Source organism: Strix aluco, chromosome 11 (genome assembly GCF_031877795.1).
Source record: "Strix aluco isolate bStrAlu1 chromosome 11, bStrAlu1.hap1, whole genome shotgun sequence".
Lineage (NCBI taxonomy): Eukaryota > Metazoa > Chordata > Aves > Strigiformes > Strigidae > Strix > Strix aluco.
Genome location: NC_133941.1, coordinates 3,818,042 through 3,836,062, shown reverse-complemented (window position 1 = coordinate 3,836,062; position 18,021 = coordinate 3,818,042). Strand labels below are relative to the sequence as shown.

Sequence of the window (18,021 nt, the reverse complement as noted above, 5' to 3'; positions counted from 1 at the left end):
GCGGGGCGAGGCCCGCGGGCAGCGCGCGCGCGAGGGGCGGGACCTGGTCGTCAACAGCGGCGCGCGGCGCCCCGCTTCCTCCGCGCTAGAGGACACGGCCAAGATGGCGGCGGCTGCGGCGGCACTGCGGCACCTGGCACCGCTGGGCGCCCGCCTCCCGCCGCAGGGCCGCGCCGCCGGGCGGCTGCTCCAACACCGCAGGGGGATCCGCCTCTCCGCGCCCGCCGCCATACAGGTAGCGGGGCCGCCGCGGGGAGGGGTGCCCCGAAAGAGGGGTTGGGCGAAAGGGGGCTCGTCCCTCTCAGGGGACGTGTCCGGCCCCGGGGCGGGTGGGCGCTGAGGTGAGGTGACTCCCCGCGTCCCTGGCATGTGGGGAGCCCGACGGCTCTGCCCCCGTCCTGCCCAGCTGCTGGTGTCTCGCAGGTGACGGTGCGGGACGCGCTGAACCAGGCGCTGGATGAGGAGCTGGAGCGGGACGAGCGCGTCTTCCTGCTGGGCGAGGAGGTGGCTCAGTACGATGGGGCCTACAAGGTATGGGATGTCGTTACCGGGCCGGGAAGGGGCTTCAGGCGGGCCCTGACTCCTCTCTCCTGCCCTGCAGATCTCCAGGGGACTCTGGAAGAAGTATGGGGACAAGAGGGTGATCGACACCCCGATATCAGAGGTAAGGCTGCCCACTCTCCTACCCTGGCAATCCCTTCAGCAGCCGCTCCCCTGGTCCTTATCTCTTGGTATCCTTCTCTTTTAGATGGGCTTCACAGGAATCGCTGTCGGTGCTGCTATGGTTTGTAAATTTGCATTCCTTTACTTCTGATTTAAAAATATAAAATAAACTGGTTTTAGGTAAAAACATACTAATATGTATTTTAATATATTTAATAGGCGGGGTTGAGGCCGGTGTGTGAATTCATGACGTTCAACTTCTCCATGCAAGCAATCGATCAGGTTATAAACTCCGCTGCCAAGACCTGCTACATGTCTGCAGGATCAATCGCTGTTCCCATCGTCTTCCGGGGCCCCAACGGGGCCTCGGCTGGCGTCGCCGCTCAGCACTCGCAGTGCTTCGCAGCCTGGTACGGGCACTGCCCAGGACTGAAAGTGGTTAGTCCTTGGAGCTCAGAAGATGCTAAAGGTCTGCTGAAAGCATCAATCCGGGACGATAATCCAGGTGAACGCAGGCGGATCGTGGCAGTACCTAGCACTCCATCCTGAAAAGAATGTCTGTTCTCCCCTCCTGCCCCATTTAAAAAAAAAATTGTTAAACCCTTTTTACTTAAGGTTGCTTTACTGCAGCTTTAAGGTACTTACAAGGGCACAGAAGTATTCTTTTCCGAACAGTCACTTGCCTTGCTAGCAGCAGGCTACTTTTGTGCTGTTACCAGCTATGTATCTTTGGTGCTAGTTTGGTGCCAATCAGGAAACTTAGAAGCATTTACGAATCTACAGTAAATCTACAGTGTTAAAAAGGGTGAAGGTGAGTCAGGAGCAGTTCCTGCATGTATAGTATCTGCATAACTCATTTTTACAAATCATGAAATTCAGATGATAAATTCAGAATTAATTAAAAGCAGGGCAGCCTTTGTCTTAATTTTTCACAAACATGCAAAATCTAAGACCTTTCTAAAACTAGCAATTCTACTGTCATGTACCAAAAGTTTACCTGGTTTTATTTAAAATTAATTGTAGACAATTTTTTAAATAATTGAGCATTGAAGTAAAGATTGTGAGGGTTTGGCTTTTTTAACTGCTTCCACAAACATAGTCAAGTCCTTGTTGCCTGGATGGGCTTAGTACCTTGAGCTAGCGTGCTGCAGTACCGTTAATCATTCCTGTGCCTGCAGATGTACACGTTAATGCAAGTATGTTTTCTTCTAGTTGTGATGCTGGAAAATGAATTACTGTATGGTGTTCCCTTTGAAATGTCTGAACAGGCACAGTCAAAGGATTTCATTGTTCCAATTGGAAAAGCTAAAATAGAAAGGCAAGGTAAGCTGAGAGTACAGTTTGTTTCCTTATTAACTGAACTGCTTAGGGACTTTTTTTAAGTTCTTAGCTATTCGGAACACTGCTGTCATGGGGCACAGAAAAGTATTTCAAATGTTAAAATGTTATTTTTATCCAGTAGTATACTTTATTGTTCTGTTGCCCATGTAAGGAAAGATCACCTGATTCTGTACTCATCTAAAACTATACCCTTCTAAAGGATTTGTTCTGTAGTACAGAAATAGAGTAGGTGATGGCTAAAAAATTTTTTTCCTCACCTTAGTATGTAATTTTTGTCAAAAATGCAGAAAGAGGTCACTGTAGTATTTCAGCCCATTTGTTCATAATTTGAGTGAATTATATGTTAGAATGTATATAAATGTTTGAAAAGGATAATCTGAAAACTATATGAAATACCTCTTCAGTGCCCTGAATTAAAGAATAAAGTTCTTCACTTAGCACAGTCCTTCCGCTACCACTTTTCATGCTGCATATGGGCACAGAATACTCAGCATTTCAGATAAATGTAAGGAACTTAAATTTACAACAGAATCCTAACATTACCTTGAAAGGAGCCTGGTATCTAGAAAAAAGCTTTAAATCTTGAGGGGTTTTTTTTCTTTTTTTAACAATTGTTTCTCTTCTAGGAACTCATGTTACGTTAGTGTCACACTCAAGACCTGTCGGGCACTGTTTGGAAGCAGCTGCTGTACTTGCCAAAGAAGGTGTAGAGTGTGAGGTGGGTGGGGTTCATGTTGCTTTTCTCTTTCCCTGAAGTGGGGGAAAAAAAGCAGAGGGTCTTCTCAGTCTTGTTCTGCAAAACTTCAGTGTATTAACTACAAGCTTCTTACATCTGTAAATGCCTTGACAGCATGTGCATTTCATGTTTCTGCATTTCATGTTTCTACATTTGACCTCTTCATCACAAAATTAAGATAGAACTGCTAATGATTTTCAGATTGACCCAGCTGTATAGTGAGCACAATGACAGCATGTATTAGTATGGTTGTATCTCAATACAGCCAGACTCACCTATCTGGGATTTTCCAGGAGCCACCAGAAACTGTTCCGCACAGTCTCTGCCAGAATAAAAAGTTAGAAATTTTATTAACTTTGTAGTCTTGTCTTTGAAGTCAGAATAGATGAAAGTGCTAAAAGCCAAACAGTGGTAACTGACAGGCTTAGATCATAGCAAAACTCACGCAGCGCACCCCCCCCGCCCTTTTTTTTCCCTAGGTTATAAACCTGCGTACCATTCGCCCAATGGATGTTGAAACAGTGGAAGCCAGCGTTGTAAAGACAAACCATCTCGTCACCGTAGAAGGAGGTTGGCCGCAGTTTGGAGTAGGAGCTGAAATCTGTGCCAGGATCATGGAAGGTACCAAGTTTTGCAAATACGTGTTAATCTCACCCCCTAGTCTAAATCCTGACAACTTCTTGATAAAGCCAGATGAAAGCAAAGTTAGGGTTTTATATCTGAGCAGCTTGAGCCTAGCTGTCTTGCTCTAGAGATTTTCACAGGATGGATCCAGTTTGTCTCCAATTGCGACTAATTCTTATCCCAGGAACTTGACTGTGTGAGAAGCAGGATGGAGGCTTTTAGTCTAAACCATAGCACATGAAGATAAACGAGCAGGAACAGCGCTCTCTGGAATATCAGAGCTGCGGGAACAAAATTGTTTAAATAGATTCAGAAATTGAATTGAGAGAAAACCATACTGCATGGCAACCTGACAGCTGTCTTTTGTTTCAGGATCTGCCTTTAACTACTTGGATGCTCCAGCTGTGCGTGTTACCGGTGCAGATGTTCCTATGCCTTATGCAAAAATTTTAGAAGATAACTGCATACCTCAGGTGAAGGATATAATATTTGCAGTGAAGAAAGCTTTGAATGTCTAAGTTGTAAATACATGTTTTGAAGTTCTTTACAAAGTATTAATGGTGTTGGGCAAGTTGTACACATAACTTTTGTTGTATAGCTACATGAACTTTTTGTACAGTGGGGAAAGTATCGTGACCTCCCAGGATATTTATATGGGGTTACCCTCTAAGCCACATTTCATAGAAGCAACAGTGTGGTAATGCTTGTTTGTTTAACAGTACAGGTGGGAGAAATCCTATTCTAAATTCAAAGTGAGGAAAAAATCCTCCATTTCTGCTTGGCTTGTAATTACCAGGCTAGCTGTGGCAGTGGTAGTTGAGGAAAGAACTGCAGTGAGCAAGAGGAGGTCTGGAGTCTGACTTCGGAGTGCTGCAGGGCTCTCCAGGAGCTCATGGTCATAAGGCTTATTAAAGGTGAATGGTCAAACTGGAGTGAGTGGAGCCATGCTTTTCAGTTCACTGAAGTGCAACCGTCTGCACAAGGTGGCTGTGGAAGCCTGCAGTATGGGTTAACAGATGGGAACATATTTAGTTTGAAGAGCACTCTGCTCATACGGGAAAGCTTCTGCACAAGAGCTTAAATAAAGATCCTGATCCTCTTCAGTACGTAACAGGAAACACTACCTAATTTTTCTTTACTAGCTGCCACAGTGATTAAAAAAAAATACTTGCCCAGATGCTTTGCTTTTATGTTTTGGGGGTTTTTGTAAACTCATCACATGGGCTTGCTCAAACTATAGTTCTTACAGTGCAAAATAAGTTATTTTATTCAAATGCACCTAGCCTGGGTCTGAAGCAGCAGTTGTGTAGATTGTGTTTGAAGAGCTGGGAGACCGTTGCAGCAGCCTTTTGGCAGATGAGCACGTCCCAGGGTTTAGCTGAGGAGTGCTTGGGGCTTTGGTCAGCAGCTTCGGGTACAGAGTGAAAGGTGCCTGTAGGAGCCTGTGCTGTACCCTGGGTAGGGTGCCTCTCCCCTCAGCTGTTGAAGAGGGGATACTTACCACGAAAGCAGACAGAAGAGCTCGGGTCCTCTTTCAGTCAAGGGCCAGGAATACCTTTTGGGGTATTTCCTTTAGCAGAAGTGCTGTTAAGTTCTTGGGAAGTCTGGCTTGCAGGTGCAATCCTAGCTGAATATACCCACCACCATGCTGCTGAAGGAATTCCATTAACATTTTAATAAAAATGACTGAATATCACAGGTTACATGAAACTTTGTACAGACATTCTCTGCATAGTAACAAACACTGATGTACTTGAATTTAAAAAATGGATTATCTATAATCCTTTAAAGTGCAATTTGTTTAAGGTTTTAAATCAAAAAGGATGTTTCAATAAAGTTTAAACTGTAGAATTAACTTGAAGTAACTTTGCATTTAACTAAATCAAGAATAATATCCCAGTGCCCTATTAACTCCCATTTCAACTCTTTCCTGATTTAAAACACTTTTCCTTAGAGTTACAGGTAGGATGTCCATTTAAACAAGTTTAATGAGACAGCATTTTCACTCCACCAGCAAATACAGTGGGAATAAGATTTAATTCTCCAGTTCCCTCACCTGTGCAGTATGTTTTAAGGGTTGGGGGAGTTGGGTTCTCTAAAACAAAACCTGCTGATTCAATGCAGCAAGAATGAAGATGAGTTACAAGTGCATGAGAAGAGCTGAAAAACTGAGCAGACTAAAACTACGTTCCTGTAATTTGAAAAAAAAAAAAAGGGGGGTGGAATAGAGCTAGGAAAAAAATGCATTAATTCACCATGATCATGGTCATTCCTATTTTGAGATTTTTATTCAGCTATATAGAAGTTGCTGTACCCCTGAAACTGTAGCTAGAGAATAAAGTTCTTGAAACCAAGTAAAGAATGGAGTACTTATCACAGCATGGCAACGCAATTCAGGCAGGGCAGTGCTGCTACTCGAGGAAAGCTGAAACGGGGTAAATTGGCCGCTCTACGCTGGTGGATCAGTCGCCAGTCAGGAGGGTCCTGTTCCTAACAGCACAGGAGGGGGAGAGGGAATTCAATCCTGCTGTGACCAGTGGCCTCAGCTGATCCGGGGAGCGCTGTAGTCGCAGGTCTGTGTTTTCTTCAGAGTTCCTTTCTGAAAGTTTTGAATGGAGCTGAGTAAGGCTCCTCGGCTTGCACTGACGTCGGGCTGCGGGCTCGGCTGCGTTGGCACCTCTGTACTCAGAGGAGGAGCTGCTGGTGGCAGGGGCGGCGGTGGCGGTGCTGGGGGTATCGACGACGCTCCTGTTGAGTTGAGGAGAGAAGATGTAGTTTGATTATGCCAAGGAGGTCCTGCCACAGAGGACTGCAGCTGCTCAGCTGGACTTGGTCAGTCCTGCACTAGTCACGTCATTCCTTGAATGCCAGTGGAGTGTGAAGAACAGAACAGATGAAAAATGCCAAAGTGATCAAATCCCTCTATCTGCAGGTGAGTCGTGTCATCTGAGACACCTCTGATATGAAGCCTGAAGTGCCTCAGTGCTCGGGGATGCAAAACATGACTTGTGTGTGATCTTGCACTGAGGGAAATGGAGATCCCTTAACAGGACTTCCCAGCTTCAGCTTCTCTTGTTTGTCCCCAGTGAAGCAGTTTGCTCTTTGGTCATGAACAGTAACAAAGACTGGAAGCAAATCTTACTACTTGTTCTTATTTACATGACTAGCTTTATGTTCTTACAAAGGACCGCATCCCCGTAGTATTTGTGATGACTGCTTGGTCAGATTATACTCCATTTTTAAAGTACTAGCTGCAGATAGAGTTTTCCAGAAGTGTTTTACACTTCACATCACTGTCAGACTTTCTCCAAACACGTCGTAACAAATGCTTGTTTCACAGGCTGAATGAATTGCAACAATCCGCCCCTCGTGTCCCCCCCAGTCACCTTTGCACTCTGGCCCTTGCTTTCTATCCCAGTCACACCCATCTCGTGCTTCTCATCATGCCTCAGCCTCCACCTCCTGACTCCTGGGGAAGCCAGAGCCCGCAGCAGGCGCCTGCATGGAGCTGCTTCCTGGCAGCTCGAAGCCAGACCTGTGGCCCTATTTGCCCCAAGCAGCTCTCCCAGACACCCCGATCTTGTGCTGCTGCCCATTGCACCACCATTTCTACACGAGTACAATCAAAGATCCGGGCAGGAGTAAGAGTAAAGGGCTTCAGAGGTGACTGCTTGCCCTTCCACAAGACATCCACAGGAAGGTGGCATTTGCAGCGCATCACCAGCTATGTGGGGAACGATGGGCCTGTCTTGTCTCAGGTTCTGGAATAAGCAGGGGAATAGTGATGAATATCTTGGAACTATTCAACAGTGAATTTGAACTCCATCATTTAGATCATGAGTTATTCTGTAGTAAGACTAGAGAGACAAATAGCACCTATAAAGACTTGCTTCCAGTAGCCTAACCTACTAAGGAACATCAGTGACAAGAACTATGATACTAAAGGACAACAAAGCAAAACAACATGAGGCCAGCCAAGAGACTATGGTTACTGACATAGCACTGCTTGCTATGAAGTAAAGAAAATACCAAGCAGCTGAAGGACATGATGCCACACAGACTCAAGAGGTATTCAATGAAGGATAAAGCTCAGCTACAGGAAAAAAAAAAAAAAAGCAAAGTTATCTATCTGTGCTCTGTTTCTCACTAACAGTTGCTCTCAGACTAACAAGTAATAGTAAAAACATAACTGCTGTAATTAAAAAAAGCAGTTATACTAGATGGGAGCTGTAACTCAAAGCTCCCTCATTTTCTATTTGTACCAGTGTTTGAAGAGAGACTTTTCCCACACGGGAGCAAGCTCAAAATGCAGAGTATTCACACAAAGCATCCGATTTTGCCAGTGTACGTTAATACATGCTGTGAGTGTAGCCCTTCCAAATCTTCAGGAGAAATTCTCATTGGCATGAAAACCTTCTGTGACAACAAAACATGGAAGTACATATTGGACTCATCTTCACTTTCCTCCCTTCCAGAGGAAATACTCAAGTCCTAGCAGAAATATCGGAGATCAAATGAAACAATTTAACATGCCTGTTGCATGTGGATCAACTGCTCTCTCAAGTAATCAAAACATTACACAATGTTAGCACAAACTGAAATAAATTGCATATTGATGCCTTGGGGCCATCTAACTTACCCAAATTCTCTTTTACACTAGCCAAATATGTAAGCCAATTTATTATTAGAAATACTGGAAAACCATCCCCTAGGTTAGAGTCCTGTTTCTCATGCGTGTACAGACTGACAGCAAAGCAAAAACTTGACATTTTGCCAAAGGAAGAACAAGACCAAGAACAGTTCAGGTAACCACTTTTGTGGTTAAAGTGGTCAGAGCAGAACACTGCAGGACTCACATACCAACGCTATCACCAAACTGATCAGATGAACTACTGTAAGAGACCCAAGACCAGCTAATCATAAATGAAATGGCTTGAAAGAGGTGGAAGAATTGCAGAGAACAAAGACAAGATTTTTGGTTAGAATTGCAAGGTGAGGTTGAAGAGGTTATGCAAGTAGTTTTACAAAATGCAATAGGGAATGACCATGAAAACGGGGGCCAGAACTCTGTATGGAATAACAAATACAGGGGTAACACATGCAGTGAAAGAAGGTACGCGGTTTGACAGAAATGGAACAAAAAAAGCCACAAAATGCTTGGATCACTAAGTATTATTAGGCCAAGATTCCATGTGTTATCTTCAAATTTTGGCCTAGTTATTTTACAAGGGGGGTACAAAAGACAGGGAAGTAGGGGGAGAGGCCACCTTCCTTCCTGTAAAATTGTTAAATTCCTCAGGACTCGCTATTGAAATTGAGCTGCCGGCAATATACGGTTAAACTCTTGGGAGACTGATTACAGACAATGATACTCTTACACCTGAGCTCTGCCTTAAAATGTAAATACACACAGGTTTTAGAATGGTATCTGACTAGCTATGAGCATTACATATTGAATCTATTAATTAAGAGCATGATACTAAAAATCTTCAAATTTATTCATTTCAGTCAATCAAAACCAAGCTGTCCTTCCCTTCTTGACACGAGTGGTGCAAAGGAAATCTTAGTTCACATTTGTGTACTTGTATGCAGTTACATCTACAGATTAAGTGGTTCTGCCCAACAGTGTAGTATTTTCCTGTATTTACTAGAAAAAAAAATTTGCGACAAGTGCTCAGTTATCATTTGACCTTTCCAATACATATGTTGGAAGAAGTTGCCTGAAAACACACATTTTATTCATTCATGCAGTTGTAAGAATAAAACACTCAAACAGGAACTTACCAAGGGTTTTTTACAGGGACATTTTTGTTAAAAGAGTGTGTTAAAAGGAATAGGAAGTAAATCAGATGCTGTAAACTTGATGCCTGAATTGAAACAAAAACTTAATTATGAATTTAAAGTGACAGTAATTGTGCAAACAGCATTAAAAACTTGGCTGAGAATGGGATGCAAACAAAGAAAATCATTTTAGTGATAGAGTTTTTAAAGATGCTGTATTTCATTAAAATAATCCATAGGAATGTTCCGATCTTTTTCTTCTATTCCCTCCCAATACTAAGCAAGTTCAAGATTTGCATTCAACTTTCCCATAGAGAAACAGAGCATCTTTAAAGAGATAAATCAGCATTAGCTTACTTTTCCGAAAATTCACGTTCAAAATGATGCATGCTCTATTGAAGACAGCAGAGAAAGAGAGAGGACACAAGTTAATCATCTGGTTCTCACGTCAAAGTAAGAAAAACAGATACTGTTAGCTGAAAAGTTAGTACAAAAATCAATACATTCTTATTCACTGACAAGTATGAGGATAGCAGATTGACTATTTCATATTATATATACAATACTTTGATTCTGAATAACGAACCACGACTTGGCATGCTATAAGCATTGTTATACCCGATGAACAAATACAACATACATGCCTTCCGTTGCACATGCCATAATTCAAGCTTTACAGGATTAAAGTGCATTTAGAGAGCTTTAACAAGAAATCTGCAGGATGATTATCCATGGAAGACAAAATCCATTCTGTTCAAGGAACACTTCCTGTCATATTAACACCTGTATTTACACTTATGCTGCATGGGTCAGAGACACTCAAGAAAAGCACTTACTAAAGCATTCAAATTATCTTACAGAAAGGTGAAGGGCAGAAAAGATGCACCATATGGGTGTGTATGACACATATGTTGTACTGAAGGATTCAGAACAACCAGCACAGAAAGAGACAGCTAAAGTTAAGGACAACTCTCTCACTTTATTCCCACAGGGAAGCAAAAATGGCACCCTCCAAACTTTTCTCTATTGTAAGAGAGCTCACTGGTATTTTATGGGTTTATTGGATTTGGAGAAGATGCAGTGAAGTTTTAAATAACCTATACCACAGTGTTCTGCATCCTTTCTGATCCTAGCCATAGCTTATAGCCACAAAGAAAACAGATTTTCAAGGAAGTAAAGAACTGTGCAAGTGGAGAAAAAAGAATCAGACATTCAAAGGAAAATGTCAGAAACACGGGAAGTTACATTGGAATCACTTGCCACAATCTAAACAATGCATTTCAAAGATGTTATTTAGCTGAATATCTGCAACAAAACCAGCCCAAAACATTTTAGTCAATGAGAAAAGCCCGTGAGAGCCTACATTTCTAGCAGCCGCCTTTCCCCTCGAAGCAGGTCATGCATTCAATCCTACAGCTGTCATTACGAAGACAGCTGAAGCCAGCAATCATTTTATTTCTTAGTATATTTTGCATTGACTATACCAAGCACCCTGCTGCAAGCTAAGTCTCACAAGGCCTTTGTTCAGAGACAAAGCACCTCCCAACACATGAGAAACCCCCTGAACAAGCTTCCTTCCCCAGGGCATGTCAGCCTGGAGCCTGTTCCCCTTTGGTCAGTGTCTCTGGCTCTGCACATACCCACACACTGCATTGATTTGGTTGGTTACAGGCCAGGACAAGGGCAAGAGCTTCTGTTGGGGACACTTTTCCATGTCGGCCTTCGTTTTGCCATGGCGTCATATCAGCAAGATGCTTTGAGATGCCATGAGTCTAAAACAACCATGACCAAACCACAAAGACAGACTGAAAGCCTCGTTCCCCTTTTGAGAGTCATCTCACCACACTGATACCCACAAGCAATTTTAGTTTAGAGGTAAATATCCTTAGTAAGTACAAGAAAACTGGAAGAGAGATATATAAGCTGCACATGCATCACTTGTCACAAAGAAAGTCCTATCACGGGGCCAGTGAGTCCTTCATTGAGTCAGTAATAGCATACTTGCTTAGAATGCTAAAGCTACAACAATGCTGGTGAAAAAAAAATGAGGAGTGCTAGCTTTCCCTTAGAACTAATAACTGAAGTTTCTTCTATGAATTCTACTCAGAAAAGCATTCCTGAAATGGTGACACTTGCCTTTACACCTGATGAAAAGGATCAAAGCCATTGGCACTCTAAAGCACTTTCCAATCTGAATGTGGGTAGGGCCACATGCACCATGTCAAAAGGGGCTGATCACCACAAGTCACCATGAGCCCACTGGCAGCAGGATGACCAACACACTGTGACAATGTGGTCTGAACAACAGAGCCAAATTTTTAGCTCAAACTTGAGCCATTTTTAGCCATTTGAGCCATGTCTACACATAAACCTACATGACATGGCCAAAACTTTAAAAAGCTTTCAACCAAGTTTCAAGAGGTTCAAGTAAAAATGGAAGTAAAAGATAGTTTTATTGCAGGAAAAAAAAAGTTTTCTAAACATCTGTCTGTTTTGGAGGCATAAGGATTTCTTTTGCCTTTTCAGCTACTTCCTTATTAACACATACAGAACTTGAAATAAACCCTCCAGCTTAGAGTCAGTACATCCAACAGTGTAACACAGTAATTATCTTGTTTAGACTAACTGGGAGAAGTTAGTTCATAAAATATACACTTCAGCATACCCTCAACTTGACAAAGAAATGACTAATTTGAATTTCAGCATGACTGATTTGAATTACATTACACAGACTGCAGTGTCCTTTGAAAGACCATCCACAGCAAACAAATTTGATTGCATGGCCTCAGTTAACGAGTTGTGCTGCGTAGAAAGTTCCTGGGACTAGAAATCATATGGCATGAGTCATCATAACAAACGGCAATGCTATGGACTGCTTCCCTTCTAGAAATGTATTCCATTAACACCTTTTGCTGTTAATGTTTGCCAGCACTCCTCTTCTAGCCTTTCAGACTGAAGCACATCCACTATCACTCAAAATTCAGATTTGTAATCCTGTAAAAACTTTCACGAGCATTTCTATTGCCCACTCAAGCAGATTCTTCACCACTTCCTACCACCTGCCCTAAACATTAGCAAAACTGTTTGCACAGCTACACAGCAAACTGGAAGACAGAACTGGGCAAAAATAATAAAGATATTATTTTTAACTCAAATCAATCTCTAACTTGTTTCTACCAGTTCTACCAGTGTTATCAATGGGCTGTAGCAGAACTGGGGAGATTTATGCAGCTTAAGCCATTGAATTTCTCACACCCAAAGTTCCTGAAACTACATCACAGCAGTACAGGTGTAAAGAGACAATACACAGAAACAAGGGATCAACAAACAGTATTTCAGAGTCAGCTGACCATTAACATCAGAACAAATGCATACTGCAACATGAGACCCAGAAAGTGTCTGGAAAGTAGCAATGTCGGTAGGAATGGAGTAACAGAGACTTTGAAGCAAGCACTTATACTCTATGGGTAAATTATAGAATGTATATCTCAAGAAAGGTTATTAAATGAAAAAGTACAGTATTAAAAAGTTCTCTGTGGCCCTCAAAAGAGAGCACATGCCCACATTCAGGCTGACACAAGACAAAGTGTCTGTGTTCCATCCTTGAAAACCACCATCCCTTAACCATCCTTGGGAATAACACCCACAGTTGAGGGGCGGGGAGGGGGGAATGAAAAAAAACCACAAAGAAGATGACAAACACTGTAATGACTCTTGAACTTACCTGCTGTAGAGGGCGGAGTGGGGGATGATGGAGATGTTAATGGGGAACTCGCCCCAGAGCCTGCTAAATAAAACAACAGTCTAGTAACTAAAGCTGTGACATTAAAATTCAACACAGTCAGACAAGACAGATTGTTGGAAAGAGGCCAACTTTATTGACTGAAGATCCAATCCTGCTTCCACTGAAATCTTGGGAAAGATTCCCATTCATGGGAACAGTGTCACTCAGACCCGATCTGAACAGAGAGGCTTTACAGTACACAGTACCAGAGGAGGTCCAAACACATAAGAAGCTCACTCAACAGTATTCCTCAATGGGAAACACTTCTTTTCTGTTGCTTAGGCTGTTGGATTTCAGCGTCCAAATTCTGTTCTCCTTAAGAGTTGTGCCACTGCATGGATGGCACCCCATTTCTCCTTCTAAGAGATGATTTTCAATCAGTTGCTGTACTCCACAAGTTACTCTGATATCTGACTCTTCCACAATAGGCTGCTTTTGGACACATTTTAGCCAAGCAAGTCAACTCTGAAATTGTTCGGTAGTACCGACCATTCCTTTTAACTAACTAAAGACCTGAAAAGGCTCTGTTGTTTTAGAATTTGGTTTTGAAGCTGCAATTGAACAGATAATTTTCTCATTCATCTTAACACCTTACTATGGAATACAGATCACCACTGAGTTTCTCCCTAAAGGCTGCATTATTAAATGGCCCAAATAATGGATGTTGTTATTATTCTGCTCAAATACCAAACAGAATGAAGAGACTGATGTTTTTGAGGAATGGGGCACAGAAGACAGGACACATTGCTTTAAATTAGGCAGCTGAAAAATCTACCACTGACAATATTTTTAAGCCCTTGATTTATCTGTTATTGAATACCCATAGCAGTGGTACTAGGCTTTGGTAATCCAATATTAATGTGTAAACTGATGGTGACCCTGGATCTTTTAAGCCAGAAAACAACAGCAACAACAAAAACATTGACATAGCTGTGTAGAAGCAAGCTCTTCTCACTGTAGTTACCTGAGTTATTTGAGTTGCTGTATTTTGCTGAGTGTTCTTCCCCACTTTCATAGGCAGAGCGCTTTGACTTCTTTAAAATGGAACAAAAGAAACAGAAGATGGAAGGCGATTATTCATTCCCATGATAAGGATTGAACTGACACACAGATTTGTAACAGCCATCCACTGTATCACACAAGGTTTATCAACGCCCAACATCCCTCTCCCCACACCCAACACGTGCTTGCTGTGATGACAACAGCAGCAAGGCTGTTCTGCGCTCAAATATTTCCAGGCAAGCAACCAGAGCAACTCCAGCACCCTCTGACCACAAGGGAAAGGCAGAAAACTGACCCACCAAAAAGGTAGAGAAACGCAGAAGTGTGCTGCAGGAGCAGACCAAAAAAAGTTCTAATCCCCTCACTGGGCAGCAGGAAGCAGCACAGGTTGTCATCTGTGTGTGAGGTGTTAACTAGGACTGTTTTCATACAGCAACCTCAAACAGGTTAAACCATACACAAATCAGCTACCATTCTAACCTTAAACTTCTCAAAATATCTATTCCTTAGCTACAGAAGTAAAAACAATGAGGAAATAGTACAGAAAAACACAGGACAGAATAGAGCAGCGTACCTGAGCTTGTGCATGCTAAACATTCAGAAAAGATAGAGGTCTTTTTCTGTGTGAGAAACCCATTTAAAGATTGCTTACTTTTCGTGCTAAGATCTTCCTTTTCTTTTTTTCTTCTTCAGAGCCATGATGAGATTGAGCTCTTGTCAGCCTTCTGTGCTGGTGAATCTTCAAAATTAAGGGAAAACCAGAAAAAGAGCACATTAAGATCTTAAATATTCTCAAACAAGGCATATGTTTGGGGTGCAAGAAAACACACTATAGTCACTTCGCATATTTAGTTTTTTCATTTTTAGTTTTTATCTTTACTGTTGCTGGTAGAGGATGGAGCCTCATGCTGCAGTTAAAATGATCCTTTAACTTAGGAGCCACTGCCTATGAAGCTGCCTCACTTAGAACAGTGAAATGCCACACAACAGCTGCTCTGCACCTCCTCATACTGCATTTTTGTGAAAGCAAATCTGTTGATGAAAGCCTTTATTACTCAAAATCTCTTTTGAGTAAAAACTCCCTTTCCCCATGTGAAAGCAATAAGATGAAATGGAACGTCTGTAGGAAATACAGTAAAGAAATGCAGACATTACCAATTTCTGTTCTTCTGTTAATCGCTTTTCCGTGCATTCCTTGGAGGTTTTCAATGCCTCTTTTAGCTTTGTAGGAATCTAACACAGAACGGGGGGGAGAAATCATAGCACAAAATGTGATAAAGGAAAACACAACTTCACCACTCAAAACTCACCGTTCATCTGTTCACGTTGCTCATCTAAAACCCCAATTTCTGACACTATTCCCTTAGTGAAGGAGAAAAGAAGACTCTAGATGCATGTTTGCCACTCCAAACCTAGCTACAGATCTAACAGCAGGGACAAAGAAACACCAAATAATGGAAGGGATACCCTAATGGCAGGGACAGCTAACTGGTTTGATTCTCCAGTCACATCCCCAAACTGCCCTGTGCCTTGTGACAACACAAGACACACAGCACATGCCCTCCAGAAGTGCTCTGGGGAGCTCCCCAATGGGAGCAGATGTGGCTCCCCAGAAATCCCAGCACTGCAGCACTGGAGCTGGCAACAATGTGCTGATGGTCTCACCCAGCAAAATGAGTTTCCACAGGTCTTAGCAACTCATTTGCTTTCACTGTAAGGGACCCACATTACTTAGCAGCCTCTGCTCAGATAAAGCACCATCATTAGTCACACAAATGAGCTCCAGGACAGGAACTGCACTTGAACACTCATGGGTCACACCATGCCCCCCCTTCTAAGGGGTGATATAACATTCTTGGGTACAGTTCAGTAAAGGAATTCAAATACTGATGACAATCACCATAAAGCCAAATAAAGCCAGGTCTTCTCTACTCTATCTGTCAATCATGTGTAGCTACCCACAGACTGGCACTTCTACAAACATCAGCAAATCGATGTTCAACTCTACCTTAAACTGTGGTTTCTCGGAGTTTGTTAGCAGGACGTCACTGAATAATCTGTGAGCAGATGAAAAAAAGAAAAAAAAATATTATTCCCAAGAGATAGAACCACAGTGAGAATACTACTTTTCCTTCTCTGTTCTCCTCCCTCAGCCACTGTTTGGGTTTTTTCCACAGGTTTTTAGGTACTGCTTTTTATTTTCCAAGCACTGCTGTAAAATGAGCAGCACCCAACCCTCAGAATGTAGCCACTACTGATGGCAGAGTAAGCAAGACTGTGTGAAGTATTTTGAAAGCTGATAGAACAGGTACAATTATCAAAGGGATTGAAGGTTCCCCCAAAACAGAACGCCTTTTCCTTAAAAGTATATGGATTCTTTAATGACAAAAGATTACCAGGGACTTTATTTTAAATTTCACCTAAACAAAATCATTGCTCTTTTTAAGAAAACTCTCTTAGCACGAGTATTGTTTTAGCACTAACAAGAACCGTATAAAAGATCAATGAGTGAACTTAACATTTGAAGATATCTGGGTTCTTGTCTGTACTTTGGCAAAGGCAACTAAAGAAAGTACTCTAATATTTTTGCTCTCCCCTCTATAGTATCAGCAGCAACAGCATAAATGATGAATCCTTTTCCATCCAAAACAAAGACACTAGAGGGCAATGGTAGTCTGAAAATAAACTGGTTAGTCCATTTCAAGATACTTTGTTCTGGAGAACATACTAGAAAACTGTCCCAAAAGAGATCTCAAGCCTGGCTCTGAGATAAATATTTCAGAAGTCTTTTGCTGCTGTTCACTACAGAAAATTATCACAGACCTGTACTAGAGAAAACAAATTCACATCTAGAATCAAGTCTATAAGAAGAACATTCCATGAAAAAAAATCAGAAATAAAGCAAATTTTAAAAGACTTGTAAAAAAACCCATGAAGGTTCATCCTTGTTTACAGAGAATTTTTCTGAACCTTTCTGATTACATGTCCTTGCAAAATTAAGCAAACTCATAGTTTATATGGGTATAATAAATAAAAAAGGTTAATAAATATTTACATTACATTAATTGCTTTAAATTACATTAATTACATTGCACATCTACATAGAACACATTCATGAAGAGTATTGGTATGAAGGGAATGTAGTGTAACATCCTACATATCAGACAGAGTAGGGCACGGATTGTTCAACATGTTTTAAGACCGGTATATTCCTGTATTCACAGAGTTTTATAGTATTTCTTCCCTGCTTACATTCTTCTCTCTACCTCCCACCTCCTTTAAGAGCAGAGGAAAGGAAGAGTAGAAGGAATTGAAGGCTGACACAAGCCTGCAGTGACTCTTCCAAACCAGGAAATACAAATCTTGGAGTGTGCTCTAAGTGTACTGCAATCTGTATACTGTGAGATCAGACCCAGATTTAGGTATGGGCAATCTGTCATTTATGAGGCTGTGAATCTGGCGCCTCGTGTTAAGAAAAAATAAAAGAACCCCCCACCAGGAACTGTGGTTCTACACTCAGCATGCTGGTGACATGTCGCAGCAGTGACAGCAGACAATTTCCCTGGTAATATTGTCTCCTAATGGCAGGCAGGATGGCACTGCAGACAGGTATGATCTCCAGCTCAGTCATGCACTGACATTGCTCCCTTTCTGCATCCTAGTCTTGCCCCATGCCTGCCCTTACCACTTCACTGCATCACTGGGAGGACAGCCTGTAAGAAAATTCATTCTGTCTATGCTTCAGAGAATCCCTAAGCCAGCCCTGCAAGAAACCAGCCAGAACTTCTACACAACATTTCATACCCAGACTCAGTCTAAGTGTCACTGCTGAGCAGAGCAAGAGATCTACTTTGCTACTCATAAGCAAACTTTTAGCAAAATCTACTGAAGTAGGTCTAAAGGAGACAGGCAAAAAAGACTCCTTATTCTAAATGCTTTAAAACAATCTGTATATTACCTTAATCATGCTTGCGCTACTTTAATAGCTGGATCAATTTAAACCATAGCACCATGCTAAATAAAATGCATGCAATAACAGCTTCAACACACCATGAGACAAAGAAATGTTAAATGACCATCTATTATATTC

General features: G+C 42.0%; 2 protein-coding genes and 1 long non-coding RNA gene across 15 annotated transcripts in view; 1 reads left to right on the top strand and 2 right to left on the bottom strand.

Annotated features, from left to right (window-relative positions):
- The first annotated feature begins 48 nt into the window (after positions 1–48).
- On the top strand, positions 49–5,219 carry PDHB (pyruvate dehydrogenase E1 subunit beta). The gene is made up of 9 exons (XM_074835783.1): positions 49–235; positions 424–531; positions 602–664; positions 749–784; positions 883–1,168; positions 1,876–1,986; positions 2,631–2,722; positions 3,220–3,361; positions 3,737–5,219. The coding sequence occupies exons 1-9, from the start codon at positions 104–106 to the stop codon at positions 3,880–3,882; spliced, it is 1,116 nt and encodes a 371-aa protein (XP_074691884.1). The 5' UTR covers positions 49–103; the 3' UTR covers positions 3,883–5,219.
- Positions 1,034–3,348, bottom strand: LOC141928113 (uncharacterized). Its single transcript, XR_012624665.1, has 3 exons — positions 3,237–3,348; positions 3,016–3,062; positions 1,034–1,234 (listed from the first exon to the last, which is right to left on the bottom strand). It is a non-coding gene; the product is annotated as an uncharacterized LOC141928113 (long non-coding RNA).
- The window catches only part of PXK (PX domain containing serine/threonine kinase like), a 37,096-nt gene continuing 24,099 nt past the window's right edge, over positions 5,025–18,021 (bottom strand). For 4 of the 13 annotated variants that reach the window (XM_074835771.1, XM_074835773.1, XM_074835782.1 and 1 more), the window contains 6 exons: positions 15,940–15,988; positions 15,087–15,164; positions 14,584–14,670; positions 13,894–13,963; positions 12,870–12,932; positions 5,025–6,112 (listed from right to left, as the gene is read on the bottom strand). In XM_074835771.1, the coding sequence (XP_074691872.1) occupies positions 5,907–6,112; positions 12,870–12,932; positions 13,894–13,963; positions 14,584–14,670; positions 15,087–15,164; positions 15,940–15,988 (553 nt within the window). In that variant the 3' untranslated portion in view covers positions 5,025–5,906. The other 9 variants (XR_012624663.1, XR_012624664.1, XM_074835778.1 and 6 more) reach the window with 9 other exon arrangements.